General features: G+C 46.8%; 2 protein-coding genes across 3 annotated transcripts in view; one reads left to right on the forward strand and one right to left on the reverse strand.

Annotated features, from left to right (window-relative positions):
- Positions 1 to 1,116: 1,116 nt before the first annotated feature.
- On the reverse strand, positions 1,117 to 15,986 carry TPGS2 (tubulin polyglutamylase complex subunit 2). Its single transcript, XM_066614869.1, has 7 exons — positions 15,894 to 15,986; positions 10,846 to 10,925; positions 7,429 to 7,516; positions 6,825 to 6,956; positions 6,389 to 6,502; positions 5,452 to 5,612; positions 1,117 to 1,540 (listed from the first exon to the last, which is right to left on the reverse strand). The coding sequence occupies exons 1-7, from the start codon at positions 15,964 to 15,966 to the stop codon at positions 1,307 to 1,309; spliced, it is 882 nt and encodes a 293-aa protein (XP_066470966.1). The 5' UTR covers positions 15,967 to 15,986; the 3' UTR covers positions 1,117 to 1,306.
- A 274-nt stretch (positions 15,987 to 16,260) lies between these two features.
- Positions 16,261 to 27,916, forward strand: part of KIAA1328 (KIAA1328 ortholog) — a 258,629-nt gene continuing 246,973 nt past the window's right edge. For both annotated transcript variants that reach the window (XM_066618101.1, XM_066618102.1), the window contains exon 1: positions 16,261 to 16,341. In XM_066618101.1, coding sequence (XP_066474198.1) covers positions 16,284 to 16,341 — 58 coding nt within the window. In that variant the 5' untranslated portion in view covers positions 16,261 to 16,283. The remainder of the gene's footprint in view (positions 16,342 to 27,916) is intronic.

Here is a 27,916-nt window from a genome sequence, read left to right on the forward strand (position 1 = left end):
ACACACTTAAATGGACCTCCATTCCCCCACCCCACAAGCACAACTCTGGTTGTGTTTGGTCAACTGGGCCAGAGGCTCTCAGGGGATCAGAGACTGGCCACAGGCCGGATAGAGGCACTTTGCAGGCCGCATCTGGCCCGCGGGCCGGGGTTTGGAGACCCCTGCTCTAGAGGAAGCTGGTGCCTGCTTTCTGGCTCAAGAGAGGAGGCAAAGCCACCTTAACATACAGAGCAGCTGCATGTGTAGTGTGGCAGGAGAGTGTGGGACTGCATCAGAGCTTCACATGTGTTACCAAAGGCAGTAGCCATGACTGGCCTGCAGCTCCCTTGAACATGCAAAGCTGCTTTGGACAGATTCAGGCCACTGCTCTGGTCTGCTCTCCCAAGAACTCTGGCAGGGTATTTTCCAAGCAAGGTTACTTTACCTGGTAGACAAATTCATGGAGGAGAACGGATCTATCAATTGATATTAGTCATAATGGTTATGTAGGCTGACCATCTTCAGAGGTTATATAGTGATTAATACCAGCTGTTGATTGGGGGGGAAGTGAGTGTGTGGGGAGGCTGTTGCTTTCATAGCCTTTGTGGAGGTTGCTGTGCTAGATGGACTTTTGGTCAGAGCCAGAAGATCTTGTCCAACTTTTCAAAAAAAAAAAAATTTGAGATGATGGGAATAAACCATCCTCTAGCTCTTGCAACCATGGCAACTGCCAAGTTTTCACCTTCTCAGGAGCCAGAGTCAAGAGTGCTCAGGTTCAAATGCAGGTACAAGAAAAATGTTTAGATTACTGTATATCTCAAAATATTGAGATGATCATAGTTGATGCCTTATGATAGGAAGGCAATGAATTGATGGCTTCCATCCACTCCCCATCTCACTTCACAGGGGATGGTTGTGTTTGCCACTTTTTCTTCTTCATTTAATCAGCTCTACATAAAAGTGGGGAAAAAATCCACAGAGAGCAGCCCTGCTCCCCAAAGTTTGCCTTCCGGTTCTTGTTGGCCTCTGAGCAAGTACCAGTGTAGACCATGTCCCTCCAGCACAGCAGCAATGCCACTGACACAGCCCAAAGCACTTGCTGTATTTGGCCTGCAGGAAGCCACACCAGAGCCTGGATGCCTCTTAGATACTTTTAACACAAATCTTTTGATCCCAGTCCCACATAACGTGGATACAGTCACAACTGGCCAGGAGGTTTTTCCACATACAACGAGTGGACTGAAGCAGCCAGAGAAGCTGCCAAACAGCCTGGAAGACCTGCAAGTCATGGGATGAGACAGCCTGGAAGACCAAAGGAAAATCAACTCTAAGCTTCACGTCTCCTTGAAGAGCTCCCGGACGGTGCTGCGTTCTTGGGGGCTGGCCCCGTTTGGCCTTTTTGGGAGGGGGGTGGCTGGGTTGGCAACTTCTTCTTGAGTACCGGAGTTTTGTTCTTGCTTTTGAAGACCTTGTTGGGGTCCAGCTTGTTCACAAAAGACTCAGCCTCCTCCGAGAGCTCTTCCGTGTTGAGGGTGATGGGTTTATACATGTTGAACCATTGCTAGAAAACAGAAAGTAAAAATGAGAGGCAACAACCAGCCAACCAGGTACATTAGACTGACAGTCTCAGAACTGGAAAGACACTTTCCTGCGAGTAAGCCCCACTGAACAGAGTGAGACATACTTCTGAGTAGACCTACATAGGATTAGTTAGTCTAACTCAGTGGTTCCCAAAGTCCCTCTCGGACTTTGGTACCACACTAAGTTGTTGTGAGGGCAGGGCAGGGGGTGCCCCTTGTAGTGCTGCAGTGATCCCACAAACCGGCTGTGAGCTCTGATAGCAGATCAGAGCTCACTGCAGATGCATGGAGGGTTGCAGAAGTGGCTGCAAGCCTTCAGGAGGCTGCAGGATGCTCCCAGGCACATTAGGATGCCCCTGGGTCCCTGCGGCACTGTGATTGCTGTGGCACCATGGGGACCCATTCCTGAGCCACTTCCTTTAAGGCAGAATAGCCTACTTCCAGTTCCCTGGAGGGTTGTGACCCACCAGTTTGGGAACCGCTGGACTAATCTGCTCAGGACCTTGCCTTGAAGGTACTTCAGGCAAGTCATTCCCAAGATAGTGTATACCCTTCAGTGTGTCTAAGTCACCAGGGGCCTCAAAGTGTAGACCGGCAGCAAACCAAGGCATCCTTCGCACATTGTCGAAGCTGCTTCTCTGCTCCCTTGTTTGCCAGCACAACCACTGCAGATGGCTGGGGAATTGTTTCACAGCTACCAGCTCAGCAGTACCCAGGTGACCAGTAGGGCCAATAGGATGCTACCAGATCCCTATCAAGCTGCTGACCCTTGCCTAGCTCTGCCTGCCTCTTCTTTGTGATGCCTGGGGCAGAGGCATGTTTGATGTCTGGAGCTGCTGGAGGCAGGGGCATGCTGTTCCTCTAGCACACCACAGTCCTTGGCGAGCATGGCTCTTGGTTTCATGTTGCTCTGAAACAGTTGATTAAAAGTAGGAGAGGATGGAAGAGAGGCAAAGTCCAGAGCACTGGGCAGGATCGCTTCCAAAAAAACCAGAAACACACACACACACACACACACCCCAGAGCTAGAGGTGCAAAATAATATATTTTCCGGAGGTCACCACCATCCCCTAAGGCAATGATTTTCAACCCTTTTCATCTCATGACACACTGAAAGGTATTAAAATTGTCAAGGTAGACCATCAGTTTTTTGATCATTGAGAAGGCACACCATGCTGTTGGTGGTGGTGGTGGTGGGGGCTCACGTCCCCCAATGGCCCTACTAATAAATGACCCTCTCCCAAACTCCTGTGGCACACCTGTAAAGCATCTGCATCACACCAGTGTGCCATGGCACAGCGGTTGAAAAAGCTGTCCTGAGAAGAGCACCTGGATTCCTGCCTTGATGCAGGTGCAGTTCTCAATTCCACAGAACAGGACTCTGCTCAGAGTGGGCTGTTAAGAGGAGCTGCCCATCTGATAACAAAGCTATTGAACTTCTGATAAAACAGCTGCCTGGGGTAAAGTCTGGCAGCTGACTTGTTTTCTCCTCTGGGTGTACCAGTGTGGTCAGTGTTATCACAAGGGTTTCCGTCAACCAATGGGAGTGCTCACTGCGTCACCCCCATGATGGACCTCCTCCCATACCAGACCATACAGAATAAATTACAATATCATATGCACAGTGTCAATGCAATGGCCGCTAATGTTGGTGTAACACCCATTAAATGCAGATAGAGGAGCTCAGAGGCAAAGGGCCTGCCTCCTTGGGATGTAGTGGGTCCCAAGGTCAATCCCTGGCCGGTTCAAGATTCTAAGGGAGCAGGGCTAAGAAATAACTTTGTCTCCTTGGGAACCTGTGAGAGGCACCACTTGTGGGTCAGGACAGGCAGTGCAGACTTAGGAGGATCCCAATTGGATACAGCAAGATTCTGTCCATTAGAAGGTCTTGCATGTTGTTTGTGACACAAAACTGTAACACAGACCTCCTATTTGAGTTTGAAAATACCATAAACAGGATTGTCATCCAAAAAAAAAAAAAACTTGGGCTGCAATCCCAAAGATGCTTACCTAGAAGTAAGTTCCATTGAACAAAATTTACTTCTGAGTAAGGCACAGGATTGCACTGTCAAACAATTAATGAGAAGACTGCCAGAATGAATTTGAATGGGAAGGCAATTTTACAGAAGACAGAATTTTCTTTGTTTTTCAACAGTGTCTGCACAGGCTATGGCTGGTATCACCCAAGAGGCATTTCCCTTCTCCTCTTTCACACAGGAGGGAATCGTCCTCTTTGAGGAGTTCTTCCATCTGCAGTTTTAAAATGTCACCTTGCTTTAAAAAAAAAAATAAAAAAATCAGGTGTCCAGTTAATAGTTGGCCCCATTTTAACCAATCAAAAAGTTTCCAATCAATTAACTGAGTGAATGTCCCAGCTCTAATCAAACAGAAAGACGCTCACGTTTTTCTGGTATCACTATAGTTGGGACCCTGCAGCATGTCTGTGTTAAATAAAATTCTATATATAGAAGACATCCAAATCCTCTGACAAAGTTGGGTTCTGTGGAGGTTTTTGTGAGTGTGAGAAACATGTACTAAGCTGCTTTTGGTAGTCATGGGACAAGGCACTGGGGAAGCCAGGTTGTCTGAGGTTCTTAACGAGCTACCTGTCAGTCTTTCTGAGATTTCAGATTTTAGCACAAAGGGAGAATGTAACCCACTCCCTACATGCGCCACAAACCCAACCCCTTTCACCCCTGCCCTTATTGCTGCTTTTGTGTAAAAGAGAGAAGCTTCCAGTTTTAAGCCCATCTCTTAATGACCTATGGATTATATTAAGACAGTGGTTCCCAAACCCTGGTCACAGCTCCCCTGTGGTCTTTCTGGCTCAACCTGGTGCCACCATCTTTGATTGTGCGAAATCTTGAGTAACCCAAGATAGTGAGTAATTGTGTGAAACTGTGCGAAATCTTGAGTAACCCAAACCTTGTGAGATTTGGGCATAGCCCACTTGGATCATGCAAGCTTTCACACGATGCAAGATGGCAGTGCCTGGGAGAGCTGGTAGGAGGGGACATCCCATGGCAGCCCTGTGAGTGCACTGCTGCATCCCAGGGCATTGTGATGCACACTTTGAGAACCTGTGCATTATGTGATTTGGTCTCTGGTTGACCTGAGCTCTGATTTAAAGCTCAGTCTTCACTACTGTACTCCAGAACCACTCAGACTATCAAAACTGTGTACAAATCCACACAGTGTATAAATCCGAATACAGCGAGTATTAGATGGGCAGCCCAATCCTATGCTGCCCAGAGCATGAGGCTTTCGGGGTGCCGAAAATGACTGCCACAGCATCCTGAGCGCTAATGAGGCAGCGCCGGCAGCATCTTGAGAGAAGGGGATTTTGTGCCCTTCCCCAGGTAAGGAAAGTAACCCTGCAATGGGGCTATTCGATTCTACAGCAACCCTTTGTTGGGCGGCAGACCCAAGACGGATGCTCAGGATGCAGTGCAGCAGAGCTCCACTGGTCCCACCTCCCTCCTGCCCTGGTCCCTTCCCTCGGCTTACCTCCTCTCTGCACTCTCCCCACCTGCCCCCATCCCAAAATGCTTCCTCCCTCCACCCCCCCACCTACCTCTCTGCCACCTGACGGTCTGTGTGACTACTGAGTGATGGAGTACTGGTGCCAGCCAGCGCTGAGCTAGCATGAGCACTCCACCAATGCTAGGGCTTCGCAAATGGGTTTTACGGCACATTTGCAACACATTTGCAACAGCTGGTAAGCCAGCGTGCACTTTCAGGATTGGGCCCTGAGTTATCCAGACTAGTCACATACACTTCTCTCCTGCAAGGGCTGAAGAGCAGGATTGGGGGAAGAGAGGCTTGCTTTCTCTCAGGTGGAGTTTTTTCAGCTGCAAACACTTAGGTACTGTTCTCTGCTACAGTTTCTCACCTTAGCCTGGGGGCTGATACCATAGCTGGTGAAGGCGTACTGCCACTGCGGAAGCCCAAGGTGGGTAATCAGGAGTCGGTAGTAGGCAGTGAAGGTTTTGGTGAGAAAATGCCAGTAGAGGGCTCGGTCCAGAAACCAGATCTCCGAGTCTGGTGTGACAACTGAAATTGATAATAAAATGCAGGGGTCTCAACACAAGCCACAGATGGAACGGATCTGCCTGTTCAGGCATTATAAGAGGGAACTTGGCTGACTGAAGCCCCAGAAAGGCGTTTTGGGCTGATGAATAGGGGAAAGGATGTGGCTAGGAAAGACAGGCTGGACCATGAGCCAGGGTTTACTTTTTTATAACGCCTTGGCTGGTATTTTGGAGCAGAAACTATTCGGACTTCAAGCACTCTTAAGGCCAAGTCACACAGGCTTGAAAATGGGTTGAAACACCAGGAGAGTTGTGGAGTTGATCAACTGCATGGTCAACCACCAATTTTTTTCAGCGAGTTGGGAAAAGCAGGACTCAGCCACAGAATGCTGACCAGAAGAAGCACAGCTGTAGTGAGGGCTGTTACGGGCCAGACAGGTGCAGGGGGGAAAAGAACTGGGCTTAGCAGATGGCAGATTGTATGCAGGAGGCAGAAGGAGATGAAGATAGAAGTAGATGAGGGGAGCTGGAAAAGGATGAGTTGGAGGAGGCAGAGGGCTGGGCAGGTAGAATCGGAACTAGATGTGGCAGGGTGGGGGGGAAGAAGGAGGAACTGAATCTACAAGAAGTTCGCAGAGCACAAAGCTTTGTGTTGCTGACAGAAAGAGGTGGGGGGAAGGCGAACAGGGAGCCACAGGGAAGGATGGCAAAGAGCAACAGGGGCAAAAGCTTGATTTCACTCACTGAACTGAAACAAAATTCACCATCTTGGCTGCTGGAGCCCAGGCGGTCACGTACCTGGCTTGGTGTTCTTATACACAAGACAGACTTTCCCATTCCCACCACAAGGGTCCAATTCAAATATGAGACTGCGAGAGTCCAAGTGAGGCTTCTCTGGCTGGTCCTGGTTACCTTGGCAGAAACAGGAGATAAAAAGAGCTGTTCGTTCAAGGATCCTGGGCATGGGATGAAGGGCTGGGGGAGGGGGCACGCAGCTCAGTTGCTGATCACATGATTCTCTGCATGCAGGTAGGGCTGGGAAATACTGGGCCTGGTGAAACAATAGTCTGTGGAAAGCAGCTTAATTTGTTCTTATGAGGAAAACCCAAACTACCTGGATAACTGGTAGTTAACAAAACTGGGGTTCTACTTCCACACAGCTATGCAAAAGACAAAGCTTGATGGCGGGGGGAGAAAAGAGGGACCAAGTTCCTTGTGGTCATGGGAACCGCACCTTCTTCCTCATCGGTATCCTCCAAGTCAGCAAGAGTCGGTGCACTGGGCAAGGTGTAGGCTGCAGATATCCCAAGACGGCTCAGCTTGGAGATGCTGTTGATGGTCATGTTGCCCAAGGGCATGGGGTTATCTGCAAGAGATGGTCATTTCTGGGTGGCTGTACTCAATATGCCACAACTGTGCAGGAGTCCCCAAAATCTACAGTGTTGGTTCTGAAGAGGGAAGTCTCTTCCTGAGGCTTCCTGAGAATTTCTGTTTTCAACCTGCCCCACACCCCTGCTTTAAACACAAAATGTTTCTAGTCCCTGCATCTGTGAGGAGGCACTTGAAAGCACGTGGAACATTTCTGTTGAAATAAGGAAGAACTGATAAGGTCTCAGGCAAAGTTTTGTCCCTTAACCAGAGATTGTTTTTTATTCCAGACTATGAAATTTCTACATTCTCTCAAGTTAATTCTGCTGCTGAACTGCTTAGCTAGTTTGCTTCTTACAGGCTGGATTAAACCTTAATGAAATTAAGATACAAAAAGGAACCATTTAACTTGAGAAAAAGGATTAGATAACAAAGAAGCTTGGAAAAGGAGAAGCGGAGGGCATGCTTACCATCAAACTTGACACTCCAAGTCATATGGAAGCCATCCGTCATCAGGTAGAAATTCTTTAAATCCTCAGGCAGGACACAAGCATTTTTCTGCAGGCAAAGGCGAGGGTGGAAGCAAAAGAGACACTGCTGGTACTGATGACTGTCTCACAACTTCCCTCTGCTGCCTTTGGAAATGAACTGGCCAGCAAACTCTTAATCCAACCAGTCCCGAGCTGGTCCTGGGTCTCAACTACAGCGAAGAGACTGGCAGCTGGTGACAGAATCACAGGCTCCATGCTGTCTCGCCAGCTGCACCAAACCACTGCATCTCAAGATTTTCTATGAATGCAACCACAGCCCTAGCCTGGGCTCCAGTTGCTGGTCTTACATTAAACAGATCCAACAAACAAGTCTTGGTTGGAGAATGACAATTTTACCAGAGCATGAAAAGTGGTGCGAAGAGGCACCATGACCTGAGATGTGTACTGCACTCACTCCATTATTGCTTTTCATCAAGACAGATGCGGTTGCATTTGAAGAACCTGCACTCTTTTGGATCAAAGAGGACAGCAGAGTACAAGAAACAAGTACATGCCTCTGTCTTACCATCTGCAAGTCCCTCAAAGCTATTCTCTGTCTCCAGCTTGGCTTGGTCTGACCTTTCCATACAGCTGGCCTTGAAGCACTGGCCTAGAGCACTTCCCCATCGCCTGGGGTGCTGTCATCCTGATATTCTTGTCAGCCTGTGTCAAGTCTGACCCCTTGCCCTGCTGCATCTATAACTTTGCACCACTGAAGCTTACTTTGTTCAAGTTTGTGACACCCTTCCACTGAGCTGCCTGCCTTCCTGCTGGCTGATGTCACTGCTATGCTGAATTCTCCAGCATCCTGGATTACATTCTTCTAAAATTTTGCTTCCTAAACTCTCTCCTCCCCCAGCAGAGTATTGAGCAGCACTATCAAGAGAAGGAGGACAGTGCATGAGGCAGATGTAGTCAAAACAAAATGCAACACCAGGTGAGGATTTCCTTTTTTTTCCTGTTTCACCAGTGCATGGATCCTAATGAAAGCAAGGAGCAAGTGGGTGGAACCTTGCAGGAAGAACTGAAAAACATTCACTGCATGAACAGTGGAGAGTATCTAACCCCATGCAAGATGTTTGAAAGGGTGGGAAATCTCTTGCAACCAACATAAAAACCAGTGTTACATTTTTCTTACAAGTGAAATATTATTATTATTATTATTAACAGTATTAAATAGACACTAAACTTTTCATTACACCTTGATTAACATTTGGCAGGGCTGCCAGATGATGGACAACAGATCTTGCTTCTGGCAGCTGGCTGCAGAGCTCACTCTGTTTCAATATGTTGAACTGCCAGCAGTGGTGAGAGTAAGGGTTGAGTAGGAAGCCCCTTCAAGCTCCCTACTCTTAGTATCCTGTAGCCTTAAAGAACCTCCTGAACGCAGACTAGGAGTACTGCTATACATTCTACTTGGGACTGTCTGTTGATCAGATCTATCACAAGAACAGCACTGTAAATCTGGACAAGGCATATAGAAAAGGGCAACTAAAACAGCTGGAGAATCTTGCCTACAAGGAAAGGCTAGAAAGGTTTGGGTTTTGATTCTCAGTGGCCCAGGCCAGATAGAGAAAAGTACTTCTTCACACCATTCATCATTACTTTGATTAATTGATCATTACTTTGATTAATTCAATAGAAGGTGTGGTTCTAGTCACTAACTTAGGTATCTGTTTCTAAAAAGCTTTGCTCAACCTCATAGAATTCTTGATATGACTATTAGCCATGATGTTTAAATGGAACTTCAGGCTTCAGGGATGGTATGTCTCTAATCACCAGTTGCGGGTGTGTGTGTGTGTGCTGCAACAGGCCAGAACCACTGCCTTCAAAGCCTGCTTGTAGGCCTCCTAGAGACCCTTGACTAGTGGCAATGCAAGGAGGATACTGGGTGTGAGAGATGCCTGTGAAGGGGGTCCCTGGGGGTTGCCCGGCAGGGTGCCAAAGGTCAGCTGGTTGGTCTCTTGGGGTCCCCTGGGCAGGTGTGACCACCTCCCTGGGGTTCCCTGCAGGGGAAGCCTCAGACCAAATAGGGGGAGGGGTTTACAACACCCTTGTCCTCCTCCCTGGAGGCAGGACCTGAGGCCCTTGGTCTCCAGGCAGAAGCTCCTGCTTTCCCTCTCCAGAACTGCCTGTCATCACAGGCTTCCCTGCTTTTATCCTCCCCAGTGACACCCTTGACTCCTCCTCTTCCTCCCTCTCCAGGCTTAAAGGGGCCCGACCTTAGCCAGCTTCTCTCATCTCTGGTGGTTAATGGTGATCCTGCCCTGCTCACTGCTCTAGTCAGGTGAGCTCTGGGGGGACAGTCTCTTCCACCCAGCTGCCCTGTGTCTCGCCTGGTCAGCGGGCAAGGCAGCAGCCGCTCTGTGGCCTGATGGTTCTGTCCCAGGCAAGCAGCCAGGTAAGGCGGGAATAAGACAAGGGCTCAACCCCTGACACTGGGCATTGGTTCTGATCTAGCAGGGTTTGTCACATGTTCAGATGGCCTAGTATGGTGCTTCTTATGTATCTTTCCCCTTTACTCAACACCAACTGCAACTCATGAGATTCAGCCAGCTATCTTCCAACCTATGAGATTTTAGCTGTCTATGGTCACACTAGGCTTGTTTTCTGAGGGACCAAACTAGGCATGATATTAATGAGTCATTTTATAGTTACAGCTACATGTGTGTAGTTTACACTGAAGCAGTGGTGCTGCTAGAGGATGTGCAAAGCATTAAAGTTTGCAGGGAGCCTCTCAGTGGCGTGCAAGCAGCCCCTCCCCTTTGGAATCACTCTGGGTGGCGGGAGCAAAACGGGGACATACCTGGAATGGCTCCAGGAGCCGCTTGCATGCCATCATGAGGATCCCTGCAAAACATGGTGCTTTGCACCCCGTCTAGTTATGTCACTGCTCTGAAGTAGCAGCTATGTGGCATCCCAATTCAAACCAAGACCATGATAGTAGGAGGCATTTAACTCCTTATTTCTGTGCTGCTTCCTTGCCTAAAATCCCCCCTTCTAAAAGAAGCTCTTTAATCCTGAAAGTGTGCCTTTGTAGCTAACATTACAGTGTAACCCGATGATGTGTCTGCTACACTCAGCCCAGGAAGGCAGTGACATCTAGTGGGAGTGGACAAAAATGCAGATAGGACGAACTATTCAAACTGGTTCTTCTGTAAAAGTTTCACACCCAAGAAATATCTTCTGAGTCAACAAAGGCAGCTGCACGCACAGAGCCCAGGCCCAACATTTAGTCTTGAGGCTCTGCTCACCCCAAACTCCAATCCAAAGAACAATCTCGTAAGAGACTCTGGTGAAGCCAACAGATCTGCCTGGCCTGTAAAACAAATACATCAATAAAAAATGCCAGCCTACCTGCTCCCAGGACACAATGGCGTGGCGCTCCGCTGGTTCCTTCTCTACAAACACCACTTCTGTAATTCCTGGAGAAGTTTCTACAAAGGAAAAGTAGAGCCTGTGATTTGTCCCCTGGCTGTGGAATCCAAGAAAGAGGCAGGGCACAGGAAAAAAGCGCAGAGTGGCTGCTGTGGAGATTCATACTCTGCCCATATGAAGATGCAGAGGGGCCTGCACTAGAACTAGCGGAGCAACATGCCCCTGAAATGACTACAGCAGTGTTTCTTAAACTGTGCGTTGGGACCCACTAGATGGGTCGTGAGCCAATTTCAGGTGGACCCCCATTCATTTCAATGTTTTATTTTTCATATATTAGACTTGATGCTACCATGGGATGTGACTGCATTTGGGGAGATCTGTACTTTTAACAGACTACTATGTATAGGCTTTCAACGTGATAGTTAATGGGGCTCACTGCTAGGTAAGTGTAGGTAGGATTGCAGCCTAGGATTGTTAAAAATTTTCCTGATTGATGATGTCACTTCTGGTCATGACATCACCTCCGGTGGGTCTTGACAAGATTCTCAATCTAAAAAGTGGGTCTCAGTGCTAAATGTGTGAGAACCACTGGTAGAACCAGTGCCAGCTCTGCAAGGAAATTGGGGCTTTTTAGGTTGGAAAACAAAGATGAATAATGGTGGGTGAAGTACCAAGATGAACAACTGTGTGAAGAGAGTGGAATGAGGGAAGGTTTGATTCAGAACAGACACCTGGAGGAACATGAATGCACTCAAGGGCAGGCAGGGAACTTGTTCTTGCATAACTTCCATTTAATGACTTGGGACCCACGTGCTTTTGAGCCAGCTTCTTCCTCTTGACATCCCCTCCACCAACAGCCCTGCTTCAGGGCGTAAGATGACTGCCGGAGGCAATGTTGACACCTGCAGGATGCGTGGCAGGAGCAGTCTGCAGAATCCGGCCTTGCCAACTGTTCATGTGCCAGAATATGGGTTCAAATGTATGATTTTGCCATACATGGTCAGGCTCCTGGTCCTTCTAAACTAGTACTGTCTACCGCAACTGACAGCATGGTCTTCAGGAGAGAAGAATCTTCCCTAGTGCTGATACCTGGGAATGAACTTGGGATTCAGTGCATGCAATGCAGGCACTTCACCACTGAACTACAGCGCCCTAAACCTGCTGAATAAGGACTTTTAATCTCTTGTGTGGCTCCAATGCTGAGACAAGGAAGAAACTCCTGGCCCTATTGCCAGGCAATGGAGACACATTCCCTTGTCTTCTGACCAGTGGCAGGCATGAGAAGCTTGGGAGGAAACAGGAAATAAGAATCAGCAGGAAAAGACCAGGACGCAAGTGTTGGGTGGGAGGCAGAAGGTCTGGAAGCACCTCTGCAAGAGGGAGGATTTTTCCAGATACTGACTTGGTTGCCTGGAACCTGAGTCAAGGCGGAAGAGAAAGATAGCTGGTGCTCTGTAAGCCCTAGCCTGAATCAGCTCCCTGGGCAAGGATCCCATGCTCTCCACCAAGTTCTGCCATGATTTCCCCTGACTATATTTAAAGGGATATCATGGATTTTGTTTTGTTTCTTAAAATGCTGTTATGAGCTGTCTCAAGCATAGAAAAGGTGGGAGAAAAATAGGTTAAATTAAATAAATAGAATAAAATTGAGCTTCAGAAAGCCTGAAATGTTAATTTCAGATCTGTACATAAATCAAATTACTGTAGTCTGACTGGCCTGTATAAGCATCTTACTACTTATATCTTTATATCTTCTTATACTTATGAGCATCTTATAGGGCTCACTTCTTTATACCTTTCAACAAGCGGGAAATTATACTTTAAATTAGAGGGAAAAAGGAGCAGCACAGGAAGGAACGGCTGGAAGGCATCAAGTGGAGCAATCATAGTGCTGCATGGAAATCACAGGAGACAGAAGGTCAGCCCAACCCTTCAGGAGCTGTTTGAACCATCAAAGGTAAAAATGACGAAAAGCCTGTTAGGTCATTTAGTTCATCCCCTTTGGCTCCCTCAGAAAATGTTCTAGTACTCCATCCTTGGGTTCACGCTTAAATGGTTTAGTTCCAGTTTTAATGCAAATATATTGCCATTTTGCATGAGGACCAATCGTCCAAGCAGCCTTCCTGTTATGCAACTTCCACGAGAAGCATTAACAAGCCAGCAAATGATAAACAGAATAAATGTGGGTGCTGAGAGATCAAAGGAAAACAGGCAGGCTGGCATGGAGGGAGATTGGATATTGTGTCACTTACACACATCCTGTAGGTGTTGAAAGACGACTGAACCACAGGTTCAAAACCAAATCCAACATCAAACGAGAAACTCTGCCTCCAAAGCCTGAACATTAGATTAAAAATATCCTCGGGGAAAATGGAAGATCATGCATAACGGAAGAGATAGGTGCAGCGTGGAAAATGAATGTTTTAAAAGAAGAGAAATGCAGAAGATGACATATTTCCTAGAGTACAGGTGGCCAACTTTTTTGCTACCTCTTTTGGAAAAAAATTGACTGGAAAACTTTTCTCCTAATGTCCTAATTACAGTATCTCAAATACACTAGCAACACTCTTCTAAGCAGAATATATTTCCTTGTTCAGTTGGGGTTGTGACTCCAATAGGGCACGAGGTTATAGAAAGTTAGGAGAACCAAAATGGCCACCAATCACGGCAAGCCTCTTCAGCCTAGAAAAGAGGTGCCTGAAGGGGGTCATGATTGAGACATACAAAATTATGCAGGGGATGGATAAAATGGATAGAGAGATGCTCTTTCCCCCATCACACAACACTAGAACCAGGGGACATCCACTAAAATTGAGTGTTGGGAGAGTTAGGACAGACAAAAGAAAGTATTTCTTTACTCAGCATGTAGTTGGTCTGTGGAACTCCTTGCCACAGGATGTGGTGATGGCATCTGGCCTGGGTGTCTTTAAAAGGGGATTGGACAAGTTTCTGGAGGAAAAATCCATTACGGGTTACAAACCATGATGTGTATATTCAACCTCCTGAATTTAGAAATGGGCTATGTCAGAATGCCAGATGCAAGGGAGGGCACCAGGATGCAGGTCTCTTGTTGTCTTGTGTGCTCCCTGGGCATTTGGTGCGCTGCTGTGAGATACAGGAAGCTGGACTAGATGGGCCTATGGCCTGATGGCAGACAGTAAGCAGAGGCTGGATAGTCAACAACGGAGAGACCACCACCTTCTGAGGCAGACTGCTCCACTGCAGGAAAGTTTGTATTGTCAAGAAGTTCTTAAGAGTTGATCAAAATCTCCTTTGTTATAATTTAACATGAGACCATAAGAAGAGCTCCACTGGATGAAGCCAAAGTGGACCCATCTAATCCAGCTTCCTGCATCCCACAATGGCCCACCAGATACCTCAGGGAGCACACAAGACATCTGTGGGGTAGGACAGAAGGTCACTTTGTACTGGATCAGACCTTTGGTCCATCTCACTCAGTATTATCTACACTTGCAGGCAGTGACTCTTCAGGAATTTAGACATATTTTTTCCTCATCTTACATGGAAGTTCTGGCAGACTGAATCTGGGATTTGCTATATGCTCTTTTGCACTGGGATTTGCACTTTTTGGTGGACTTAAGAACATAAGAACAGCCCTGCTGGATCAGGCCATAGGCCCATCTAGTCCAGTTTCCTGTATCTCACAGCGGCCCACCAAATGCCCAGGGAGCACACCAAATAACAAGAGACCTGCATCCTGGTGCCTCCCTTGCATCTGGCATAGCCCATTTCTAAAATGGCCTTGGATGCTTGTCCAAGGGAACATAAGAAAAGCCCTACTGGATTAGGCCAAAGGTGGCCCATCTAGTCCAGCTGCCTATATGTCACAGTGGCCCCACCAGATGCCTCAAGGAGCACACAAGACAAGCACACCTGCATCCTGGTGTCCTCCCCTGCATTTGGCATTCTGACACAACCCATTTCTAAAATCAGGAAGTTGCACATACGCATCATGGTTTGTAACCCGTAATGGATTTTTCCTCCAGAAACTTGTCCAATCCCCTTTTAAAGGTGCCCAGGCCAGATGCCATCACCACATCTTGTGACAAGGAGTTCCACAGACCAACTACATGCTGAGTAAACAAATATTTTAATATTAAAGGATGTGGTCAGATGCCATTACCACATCCTGTGGCAAGGAGTTCCACAGACCAACCACACGCTGAGTAAAGATATATTTTCTTTTGTCTGTCCTAACCCTCCCAACACTCAATTTTAGTGGCTGTCCCCTGGTTCTGGTGTTATGTGAGAGTGTAAAGAGCATCTCTCTATCCACTTTATACTTCTCCTGCATAATTTTGTATGACTCAATCATGTCCCCCTCAGGCGTATAAGAAACTTGGAGAGGCCTTGGAACAAGTTCCACATCCTTTCCCACTGATGTCAACGTCATGAGTGTCCTCGTCACCCAGTCCTTCTGACTGCGCTGGGGCTAGAAAGGGGCTTCTTGGTGGTGGCTCCCAGTTTGTGTGTATACACTGTGTGTGTGTGAGTGTGTATATACTGTGCACTGTATGTGAGTACACATTGTGTGTTTGCATATAGTGTATTTTGTATGTATATATATTGTGCATGTACACACTCTGTATATTGTGTGTATATATTGCTTAATCTGTATGTATATCTATATATCGTGCGTGTACATGTTGTGTGTGTGTAGACATTTTGTGTGCTTGTATATTGTGTGTGTAGACACTGTGTATGTATTGTGTGCGTATATATATGTTGTGCATTGTGTGTGTATGCATTGTGTACTGTTTGTGCACACATTGTGTGTGCAGTATGCATATATTGTGTGTGTGTTTGTGTAGTGTGCGCGTAGACACTGTGTGTGCATACATATTGCTTGTGTGTACTGTACAGGTATATATTTTGTGTGTCCACACCCTGATGGTTTGTGTGGCTGTGTGTAGACACCCCAGGCTGTGCACTGAGGCTCCTCTCTGGGCCCGCCCCGCCCGGTTTCCAGGGCGACGCGGCCCTCGGGCCACCCCCGCCGCGCTCACCTAAGACGCGGGTGACGCCCATGGTGAGCCTGTCCAGGTAGGGCTTCGCGATGCGCAGCGCCCGCTCCTCCATCCTCCTCGACGCCGGGCACCCCGCCCCGCCGCAGAGGCGCATGGGAGTTGTGGTTCTCTGAGAGCGCAGTGGCGCATGGGAATCGTAGTCCCTGAAGGGCCTCTCTGAGGCGCGCCTCCGTCGGAGAAAGGGACTGCAGTTCCCAGAGCGCACCGCGAGGGACCCCTCCCCGCCCCCGTCTTCCTTGCGAGGCGGCGATTGGCTGGCTCCCTCGCTCAGCGCGTCGTATCTGGGCAGAGCACGAGCGGGGCAGCCAATGGGAGCGGGCGGTGGGTGTGGCTGGGCGGAGGGACGCTGGGAGTGGCGGTTGTTTCAAGATGGCGGATGTGGCCGCGGGGCCGGGGCCGGAAGGAGCCGCTCGCTGGAGCAGGGACCGTATCCTTCCCGGGGGGGCGGCCTGCGCGTGGAGGGGGGGCGGCAGCGCCGGCTGACGAGGACTGTGTGCGTAGCCCCCGAGCATGTCAAGAGTGCCCCCCTGCTCCCTCAGAACCACCCCGTTCAGCCTCGGGCGTCCGCCCCGGGAGCCTCGGAGCCTCCCAGCCCCGTCCCGGGCACGCCCCGCCGCCTGCAGGAGTCTCGTGCCCTGCGGTGGGGGTTGGGAGGTCTTACTCCCAGGTAGGAAGCCTGCGCCTCATAGGCTGAGGGGGCTTGGGTGGGGGGCTGCCAGGCTTGCTATGGGGCTGCGCCTCTTGGCTAGCAGGGCTCGGAAGCCCTTGGGGACACCCCTGACAGGCTGCAGTCCTGGTCACACTTTCCCGAGAGTAAGTCGGGGCGAGGCAGGTGAGGCAGAGCCTCCCCACCAGGGGCAGGTGGCAGGTGAGGCAGAGCTTCTCCGCCGGAGTCCTTTGCAAAGCACTGCCGCCAAGAGAGGTGCCCAAGCTCTGCGCGTGGGTTGTGGGTGCTTGGGCACCTCCCACGGCGGTGGCACTTTGCAAAGGACTCCGGCGGGGAGGCTCTGCCTCACCTACCTCCCCACACGCCCCTAGAGTAAGCTCCAGTGACTATAATGGGACTTACTTCTGAATACACAGGCATAGGATTGGGCTCTCTGTTCCCGTCATCCCAAGAGGGGTGATTTACAGGAGGAGGCAGCAGCGTATTGTGTGTGTGTGCAACCTCGGCGCATGTCAAGAGTGCCTGCTGTTTCCACAGAAGCACCTTGTTGAGATTCAGGGGTTTGTGCCCTGTGAGCTTTGGAGCCTCCCAGCCCTGTCCTGGGCACACTCACCAGAAGGTGTTTCATTTCCTGGAGTGGGGTGGGGGTGGGGTTTTCTCCCAGGTAAGGAGCCTGCTGAGGGAGGCAGGGTCATTCAGGTGAGGAGCCTCCCGGCAGGCTTCTTATGGGGCTGGGCTTTGAGCCAGCATACCTGGGAAGCCCCTATTTGAGGCCTCACTCAAAACTTGAGCTCTCTTTTCCACCTGGGTCATTCCATGTCAGGTGGTCTAGGGCTCCTTGCGCGACCATCACAGATTTTAATGAAATTTTGAGTGCTAAGTCCCACGTGTCTCAAACGAACTTTGGTAAAGTTTTAGGTTCGCCGGTGGAATGCTTGTGAAGATGCAGCTTTTGTAGATATTGTGAATATTTGTGGAGATATTCTTTGACCCCATACTGCGACCATGTTCAGTACAATTGTGAGATGTTGACAACTTTGAGACATAATATCTCCTCTGCTGTTTTTTCAAAACAAATGAAACTTGGCTACCTTATACAACTTTTTGCGCTCCATTTAATGAAACTAATAACAATTTTTGTTGAGCGCATTAAAAGTGGATCCATTGCAGCAAAGTTGGCTGAAAAAATCCGTGCTCCAAAAAAACCCAAAGTTTAATGTTGAATAGCTCCAGCAATAATTAAGTAATAATTGTGAAATTTAGTGCATAATATCCCAACATAACTGCTTTCAAATATGTAATTTCAACCTCCTAGTTCTTTCCATTAGTTTACAAATTAAGTGTAAAGTTGATGAGTTTTGTAAAAAGGCCAAAAATACGGTATTTTTAACTGACTTTTACAAAAACGTACCTTCTAGAATAGGGATCTGCAAGAGGGATCTGAGGCCTTAGGATTGGACCTCAACAGATGGGAAACCTTGGCCTCTGAGCGTCCTGCTTGAAGACAGGCTGTGCAACTTGGCCTCTCCCAGTTTGACGAGACACTTGGCCAACTTCTATGAGGCAAAGAGGCATAGAAGGAAGGCTCATAGCCAGGGAGACGGAGCAGGGATGGACTACACTTGCTCCCAGTGTGTACCTTCTAGAAACACTTGTAAACTAATCTCATTAGAAAGAGCATGTTTTAAGCCCCTTAGAAAAGTGGGTTTGATTTTCCAATGTGGGCAAACAGTGCCCAAAAAAGAGGGACAGAGTTGGGAGATGTTGCCATAGCAACAACCTATATTTCAACTTAATTCTGTCACTTTTCATGTTGTTTTTTTCGTGCTTATTCTTATTGGAAAGCGTTCAGTTTCCTCTTCTGTTGCGAGCGAAGAGTCCATGACTCGCTGCAGTACAGAAGTGTACTCAGGACACAAGCTCTGTAGACCTGGATCTTGGTATGTTCCGTCAGCTTCTTGTTGGACCAGACTCTCTTTGTGAGTCTGGAAAACGTGGTAGCTGCTTTACCGATGCGCTTGTTTAGCTCGGTATCGAGAGAAAGAGTGTCGGAGATCATTGAGCCAAGGTACATAAAGTCACGGACAACCTCCAGTTCATGCGCAGAGATTGTAATACAGGGAGGTGAGTCCACATCCTGAACCATGACCTGTGTTTTCTTCAGGCTGATTGTCAGTCCAAAATCTTGGCAGGCCTTGCTAAAACGATCCATGAGCTGCTGGAGATGTTTGGCAGATGCATCCTTGGCATCACCTGGCAGGACAAAGTTCCAAACAACACAGTCCTGGAACGTGCTAGAATCCCTAGCATGTATGCACTGCTGAAACAGAAACGCCTGCGTTGGCTCGGTCATGTTGTGAGAATGGATGATGGCCGGATCCCAAAGGATCTCCTCTATGGAGAACTCGTGCAAGGAAAGCGCCCTACTGGTAGACCACAGCTGCGATACAAGGACATCTGCAAGAGGGATCTGAAGGCCTTAGGGATGGACCTCAACAAGTGGGAAACCCTGGCCTCTGAGCAGTCCGCTTGGAGGCAGGCTGTGCAGCATGGCCTTTCCCAGTTTGAAGAGACACTTGGCCAACAGTCTGAGGCAAAGAGGCAAAGAAGGAAGGCCCATAGCCAGGGAGACAGACCAGGGACAGACTACACTTGCTCCCGTTGTGGAAGGGATTGTCACTCCCTAAGTGGAACCAAGGCTCATTTTATTCCAACAAAATTAGGCTCAATTCTGTATGCAGTTTGTTGGGTGATGATAAATTACTTATTACTCGGTGATCAGAAGTTCAGCTTACAGACAATGACCAAATCTGCTTGCATCACAAAGCAAAGTATCTCGACAACTATGAAATGAAGCAAAAATCATGTTGCAATCCATTTGAAAGGCAAAATCACATTGATGAAAGTCCATCTTGCTGTGTCCGATGATTTGAAAGGAGTGGCAAAAACAAATGTAAAGCCAGGTCAGAAAATTTGCATTAAGTGCAAAACCAAATACATTTCCATGGTTGAAACCACAGCAGCATCTTTAACTTCGGATGATTTTGATAATGGACATTTCAGATGCTGTTAATAACAGCTTGGCTTCTTTAGGCACCTCTCCATTGAAGATTTGAAGGTTGAGAAGTAGAGATAAAGCTGGCTATGTGAAACGAAAAATTGTAGAGTTGCAGAAAATTATAGCAGGAAAGATAATGTCTGCTGCTGGAGTAGCTGAAGAATTGGGTACTCTAGTCGATCTGCAGAATGCAAGTTACGTAAAGATTACACTGACCTCATGGAAGAAATGAAAACAAAAATTGAAATATCGGATAGATTGACAAAAGTTCAATTATTGACTATGGCCCCCAAAAGTTGGTCAATAAAGGAAACAGCAAAGAAGTTTGGCGTTTCAGAGTGTGTGGTCAAAACTGCTTAAAGTCAGAGAAAGGCATTGGTGCAATACGCAGTGCAAAAGTTGGCAAACTACTGCCAAAAGAAGTCAGTAGAGTTTGAGATTTTTACAAAGGTGATGAATTCAGTAGAGTGTTTCCTGGCAAAAAAGATGATATTTCAGTTCAGTTTGATCGTGTTAAGTGCAAAAACAGAAGCGGTTGCTGTTGTGCAATCTGAAAGAGCTGTATATTGCTTATTGTAACAGATATGGAGCTGAAATTGGTTTCTCCAAAGTCTGTGACTTAGGCCAAAGTGGTGTGTAACTGTCGGTGCCTCAGGCACACATTCTGCCTGTACCTGCACCATACACCAGAATGTTAAGCTCGTACTACAAGGTGCTAATATCAAAGAGGAGTACAGGTTGCTTATGGAAAAGACAGTATGTGATTTGAATGCCAAGGACTGTATGTTACAATGATGTGAAAACTGTCCCAGTGAAGAGGCATTGATAGCATATTTGGAAGAAATATTCAAGGATTGGGATGCAGAAGACTCAATTGAATTCAACAGCGGCTCCACACTGACCACGAAACATTAGAAACAAGTGTACTAACGGTGGACAACTTCCTCAAAAAACTTGCTAGCAAAATTTGGAAGCTGACAGGCCACCATTTTGTTTCAAAACATCAAAGCAAACATTTGAAGTCACTGAAGACAGCCTTAAAAATAAAGGAATTGATTGTTTTGATGGATTTTGCTGAAAATTACTCATTTGTTGTCCAAGTTGCTGCTCAGGGCTTTCATTGGGAGAATTCACAAGCCATGAAACGTCCGTTTGTTGCTTATTACGTTGACGAAGTGGATATGCTGCAAATGGTTGACTGTTACATTATTTCTAATCATATGCAACACGATGCAGTATCCGTACACGTGTTTATTTCAAAGTTAAAAACATAAGAAGAGCCCCACTGGATCAGGTCAAAGGCCCATTTAGTCCAGCTTCCTGTATCTCACAGAGGCCCGCCAAATGCCCCAGGGAGCACACAAGACAACAGGCACAACCTGTGTCCTGGTGCCCTCCCCTACATCTGGCAATCAGAGGCAGCCTGCCTCTAAAAGCAAGAGCTGGCACATACCTACTATGACTTGTAACCTGTAATGAATTTTTCCTTCAGAAATTTGTCCAATCCCCTCTTAAAGGCATCCAGGCAAGATGCCATCACTACTTCCTGTGGCAAGGAGTTCCACAAACTAATCACATGCTGGGTAAAGAAATTTTTTTTCTGTCTGTCTTTCATGGATGTCCCCTGGTTCTGGTGTTATGTGAGAGGGAAAAGAGCATCTTCCTATCCACTCTGTCCATCCCCTGCATGCTTTTGTATGTGTCAATCATGTCCCCCCTCAGGTGCCTCTTTTCTAGGCTGAAGAGGCCCATACGCTGTAGCCTTTCCTCATAGGGAAGGTGCCCAAGCCCAGTAATCATTTTGGTTGCTCTCTTTTGCACCTTTTCCATCTCCACTATGTCCTTTTTGATATTTGGCGGCCAGAACTGGATGCAATACTCCAGGTGTGGCCTTACCATCAATTTGTACAATGGCATTACAATATTAGCTGTCTTATTCTCAATGCCTTTCCTAATGACCGCAAGCATAGAATTAGCCCTCTTCACTGCCGCTGCACGTTGGGTCGACACTTTTGTCGAGCTGTCTACTAGCACCCCAAGGTATCTCTCCTGTCTCAGACAGCTCAGAACCCATTAGCTTATATGAAAAGTTTTGATTTTTTTTGCCCTAATGTGCATTACTTTACACTTACTTACATTGAAACGCACCTGCTATTTTGCTGCCCATTCTGCCATTTTGCCAGATCTCTGCCAAAGATCCTTCTGAAGCTCCTCACAATCACTTCTGGTCTTTACCGCTCCGAAAAGTTTGGTGTCGTATGCAAACTTAACCACCTTATTGACATTTAGCCTTCTTTAACGTGCTCAGGGGGAAGGGTGAAGCCTGCAGAGAGAATGATTGATGGATTGTCAGCTGGCTGCCCTCTCTGGCATTATTAGACAACTGTTTTCCTTTAATTTCAAGGGTACTTCTAATCACATTGAGATAGAAAAATCTGTGGATAATTAGGTTATACCTGTAATCACTTGCATAACTGTCCCTTTGCAACAATAAAAAGCAGTTTTATTTAGTGCATTTTTTCCCTTCTCCAGGGATCAGCACATTACTTCTCATTTGTAGGGGCCATTCAAGTTGAGTCAAATCTGTGTATAAAAAATGTGTGTGTAACAAGGTTGGACCTGTACTACTTAGACCTGTGCAGCTGAGTGACGGCTCAGCTGCACAATATAAAACTACAAGAACTTTGTCAATTTGTGCAACCATAGAAATGATTTCAACATTGAGGCTGAATGGAACTTTTTTGGTACAAGCCGTGGAAAATCACCATGCTAGTTGGCGGCACAACTAAACGATTGGCCACCTGAGCAAGCCTCAAAAGACCACCATCTGACCAAAAGATCTGTTCAATTTTTGCGACCAAAATATACATGGAATTAAATATACGTATGTTCCAAAAGAAGAAGTCGAAGAAAGCAAAGTTTCAAGAAGAAAGATGGTAAGATAGCAGCACAATAGTCGGTACTAGAGAGCATCACCAATTTGTACCAGTTGACTCAAACTCATTTTATGACAGCAAAGTTTCAAATGACACAATATATTTTGTCGCCAAAATTTCTGATACCTCCTTCCTGTTTTTGAGTTTATCCGAACTGTTTCCTGGTTGTTATGTTGTGTGCATTTGACGGCAAATGGTGGATCAACAATGTTGTTGAAGTCTCAGCTGAACAAAATGATGCATTCATAAAATTTATGCATTCAAGGCTTTGGAACCTTGACAAAGAAACTAAATTACTGTCTTGGAAACCTGGATGAAGAACCCCACCCGTGGCTGGTATTGCACAGCTATCGGGCGTGACCCCTACGGCGATGGGGTTGCCAGTTCACATTCTTGAACTGGTAGTGACGATGTCACCATGGACCAACGCAATGGAATAGTTATAATGATGTGGATAAAAAATTGTTAAAAAAAAAAATAAGCCTGACCTGAAAATGACAGAATTGCATGTTAATATACAGGTGCAGCCTATTTATCCACGGATTTTTTATCTGTGGATTTGTCTCAATGCGAATGGGGTGGGGGAACCAAAAGTTTGCCCTACAGTGGCGTCTCGCTCCATTTCCGGGCAGCCCAAAACACTGCAAAAAGGCTCTGCCTCGCCCAGGCAGGGAAATAGTCCTGGAGCCCTGGAAGAGGTTCCCCTTGCAAAGGAACAGTAACACTCCTGGAGCCCCTGAGCCAGCAAAGAGGCTGAAGAGTTAAAGGGGTGTGTGTGAAAATCTCTGTAGCCAGAACACGTGCAGCAAGGTGGAGCTCTCACTCACTCACACTCACACACAGGGGCAGGTGTGGTAGCAACAGAGGGGATTGCTTTAAAAAAACCCAGGAAGTATTTGCCGAATTTCCCTCCCCCCCCCCATTGACATGGTGCAGGCAATCACCGACACAAGCAACCCCCCTCCCCCATGGTGCAGGCATTCACAAGCAAACCTTCCCACCAAGCAAAGCATGAGATTTAACCTACAATCCTCTCCACACTTTCCTGGGAGTAAGCCCCATTGACTGGAATGGGGGTTACTGCTGAGTAGAAACGCATACGGCTGGACTTTTAAAAGATCAGCATCCCATGTGAAAGAAGCCGGTTGGCTGGCAACGGGGAGGGCTGAGTACGGTGTGGAGGGGATTGATAACAGCTGCCTTAGTTTCCTTCCACTGTCAGGCTAAAGTATATTTGCATAACTCCATGGAATTTAGCATAACGCGTTTTTTGTTAATTGTGCTGAGTCACGGAATGGAACTAACATGGATAAATAGGCTCCACCTGTATACTCTGTTGCTGTGGCAATGTCTCCCAACTTTGTCCCTGTTTTTCAGGCACTGTTTGCCCGCGTTAGAAAATGAAACCCACTTTTCTAAAGGGTTTGAAATATGCTCTTTCTAATGAGATTAGTTTAAAAGCGTTTCTAAAAAGTACTTTTTTTGTAAAAGCAAGTGGAAAATACCCTATTTTTGGCCTTTTTACAAAACTCATCAGCTTTACACTTAATTTGTAAACTAATGGAAAGAGCTAGGAGGTTGAAATTACATATTTGAAAACAAAGTTATATTGGGATATTATGCACTAAATTTCACAATTCTTAATTACTTCAGGAACTATTCAACATTTAACTTTGGATTTTTTTGGAGCACTGATTTTTTCGGCCAACTTTGCTGCAGTTTAACCACTTTGGACACACTCAACAAAAATTGTTATTAGTTTCATTAAATGGAGCACAAAAAGTTGTATAAGGTAGCTAAGTTTCAAAAAATAGCAGGGGAGATATTATGTCTCAAAGTTGTCAACATCTCACAATCGTACTGAACATGATCGCAGTGTGGGGTCAAACAAATCCTATCTTGTGGAGATATAGAGCCCAATCCTATCCAGTTTTCCAGTGTTGGTGCTTCTCTGCCTAAGGGGTATGCACTGCTTCCTGTGTTGGGGATGCAGTTACAGAGGCTTCCTCAATGTATGGGAACATTTGTTCCCTTACCCCGTGGCTGCATTGTGGTTGCACCAGTGCTGGAAAATTAAATAGGATTGGGCCCTATATCTCCACAAGTATTCCACCAGCAAACCTAAAACCTTACCAAAGTTCATTTGAGACACGTGGGACTCTGCACACAAAATTTCATTAAAATCCATGATGGTAGTGCAGGGAGCCCTAGACCACTTGACATGGAATGACCCTTAAGTTGTTAAGCGAGCGTTCAGCCCAATCTAGTGCCTTTGTTGAGTAAACAGACATTCCCTGCCAGATGTTCACTGCTCAGGCTACTGGAGACCAATTACCTTTTCTTTGCATTAAGAGCCTCGTCTTCGTTATGTAAACAGATACTGTTGCAGGAAATGAGAGACGTGATTGCCTCATTAAGAGCCTATTTGTTGTGCATTTACTACCGTTATATACACGGTCCGTCATTAAGTAGTCTGTTGTTAAGCGACACATGCCTGTAGTTCCATTTTTTGTATCCTCAGTTCAAAGGATCTAGATTCAATGAGCCATGGGTCTCATCCAGTGTAATGTGACCTCATGTGTTCATGTACAGTTGATGACCAGTATCTTTCTGCTTACCCCAGTCTCTGTGAGAGGCAAAGTGTCAGTAGGACACTCATTGAAAGTAGTCCTTTGTCAACGCCTTAATGGTGGATCCAAGTCCAGTCATTTTCTAATAAGAATGAATGGTCGTCATTGTCATCATCATCGCATATTTATGTTATACTTGGGGATGCTGTTGGAGTTGGAGGGGGCTAGATCTGCCCCAGCCTCTAATGTGTTTCTTTGGAGAAGTGCAGGTTTGGCTTATTCCACTCCACTCCTAGCACTCTTCCTACTTGAAATGCGTGTACAAAATCCCTAGAAAAGCAGAGACTTTGGGGGGGGGGGCTCTGCTACATTGTGATGCTAGTGTATGGGACAAAAAGGAAGCTTTAGTAGGAGTCTGGACATCTGCAAGAGGGATCTGAAGGCCTTAGGAGTGGACCTCAACAAGTGGGAAACCCTGGCCTCTGAGCGGCCCACTTGGAGGCAGGCTGTGCAGCATGGCCTTTCCCAGTTTGAAGAGACACTTGGCCAACAGTCTGAGGCTAAGAGGCAAAGAAGGAAGGCCCATAGTCAGGGAGACAGACCAGGGACAGACTGCACTTGCTCCTGGTGTGGAAGGGATTATCACTCCCGAATTGGCCTTTTCAGCCACACTAGACGCTGTTCCGGAACCACCTTTCAGAGCGCGATACCATAGTCTTTCGAGACTGAAGGTTGCCAACAACCATGCCTTAAGTGATGGGTGGTGCTCTGGCATGTGTGTGGGGTGGGGGAGCAGGAGGACCCATATATTGTAAACACTTTTGGTAGAAAGCAGACCTGCTTGCAACACCCCGTCCTGAATCTGTGTAGAAGGGTCAAGATCACTCAGTTCCAGGGCTGGAATGCTCCTTTTGCCTGCACTGCAATGGTTTTCTTAAATTCAACTCTTTATTTTTCCTGAATGAAAGTTAAGGGGTGAGATGTTGAAAGCACTTTCTCCTTATAATTCTCACAATTGAGAATGAAGCCTGAATGTATCACGCCACCGCTTTGATTAATTCTGTCCTGGGTTCGGTTTCTTGGTCAGGCTAGAATGTGAGGAAATGTTCATAACTTGAAATCTTTATATACGTGATTATTATTATTATTATTATTATTGTAGTAGTATGGAATTTGGAACAATGTGTTGTACATTTAGCAATAGGGCAGAATTCTGTTTTGTGTGAGTTCGAGCAAATTCAAAATGACCCGTAAATGTGGAATAGATCAGCAGCTAAATGTTGCAGGAAGATTCAGCGATCCACACAACCCCTGGGCCTCTCCACAGCAGCCTTGGCTTTTGCCTGCTTTCTCAACTTACTCTCTGTCCCCTGCAATCGCAGGACTTTTGAGATTCTAGCCTGTTGATATCTTGGTCACCTGCAAGAACAGGCTGCTTAGCGTGGTGTTGGAGCACCTTTTCCTGGCCTTCTAAATTCTTAGGAACTGCTGGGGACTGGATGGGGTTGGTTGGGGGCTGCCAGAGTCTGGCAGAATCGGTGCAGCTTCCCTTCAGTAACAAGCACTGCCATAGTTGTGTATGTGCAATATGAAGTACCTTGCTGACACAGTGTGCTTATACTAGACAGGCACATGTGGTTCTATTACCCCTATCTTCTTAGACCAAGAAAGAAGGTGAACAGACTGGCTGAACCTGATGAATCTTGGCAGGAGAGCTCTTTAGCTAGATGGTTTCCCGTCTTCCAATTGAATGGTGTCTTGCTTTCAGATCCTCCTCCTTTACCAGCTAGTAGTCTTGTGTTGCTGACTTCCACTGTTCCCACTCCCACTTCTGGTGGGTCCTGACAGATTCTCATTCTAAAAAGTGGGTCCTGGTGCTAATTGTGTGAGAACTGGTCCAGATGCTTTGTAGCCTGCTGTGACTTATTTATTTTTTATTTTTTATTTATTTTATTAATTTATACCCGCCTTTTTGCCCAACGGGCACACAAGGCGGCTTACTACACTTTAAAAATACAACATTAAAAACAATCATTAAAAACAATTTACAATAATTAAAAAATCTAAAAACAAACAAACCCCGTGGATTTTCATATAAAAAGCAAGAACGCCAGCCAGCCTGTCAACAATTAAAAGCTTTTTGAAATAAAAAGGTCTTCAGTCTATGCTGAAACGTTCATTATTTATTTTTTGCATTCCTCTTCCAAGGAGGTCTGAATGGTGTACATGGTTCCTCCCTTCCTTTTGTTCTCACAACAACCCTGTGAGGTAGATGAGGCTGAGAGCTAGTGATTGGCCCAAGGTCACCCAGGAAGCTTCATGACTGAGTGCGGATTTGAACCTGGATCTTATGCCATGTTATCTTTGTAGCATACTAGAACTGGGCTGAAAAAGGTGAGAACTAGTGACTGAGTGCTCCTTACGAGCAGGGTTTTGAACTTTTTCTACTATACAATGATGGCTTTGAGTTCTTCAGTCAGGTACAAGAAGAGACGAATGAGCAGGGGAGAATGTTAGAAAAGCCACCTCTAGTGAAGGAGCTAGCAGACGTTCCTTTCCCATTACTTGTGAGAGTGGAATGTGGTTGAACTGATGTGTAGGACTTTGCCTTCTAAGGCATTGGAGGTGATTGTAAGGAACCCAGAATAGCAGGCTGTGGAAACTGTGAGAGACATGTTCAAAGGCTGCTCTTTGGGGCTCAGTTAGAACTACATGTGGACTTCAAGTACTTCAGAGTTGTTATGCAACTTCCCTGCAGTTTCCTTCCAGGA

The sequence above is a fragment of the Tiliqua scincoides genome, chromosome 2 (genome assembly GCF_035046505.1).
Source record: "Tiliqua scincoides isolate rTilSci1 chromosome 2, rTilSci1.hap2, whole genome shotgun sequence".
NCBI classification, from domain to species: domain Eukaryota; kingdom Metazoa; phylum Chordata; class Lepidosauria; order Squamata; family Scincidae; genus Tiliqua; species Tiliqua scincoides.

Excerpts from the sequence above, each read along its gene's own strand:
- TPGS2 (XM_066614869.1), bottom strand. The coding sequence starts at position 15,966 with ATGGAGGAGCGGGCGCTGCGCATCGCGAAGCCCTACCTGGACAGGCTC. Across the intron at positions 10,926-15,893 it reads GGGCGTCACCCGCGTCTTAG|AAACTTCTCCAGGAATTACA; the intron begins GTGAGCGCGGCG and ends TTTCCTTTGTAG. Across the intron at positions 7,517-10,845 it reads CCATTGTGTCCTGGGAGCAG|AAAAATGCTTGTGTCCTGCC; the intron begins GTAGGCTGGCAT and ends CTTTGCCTGCAG.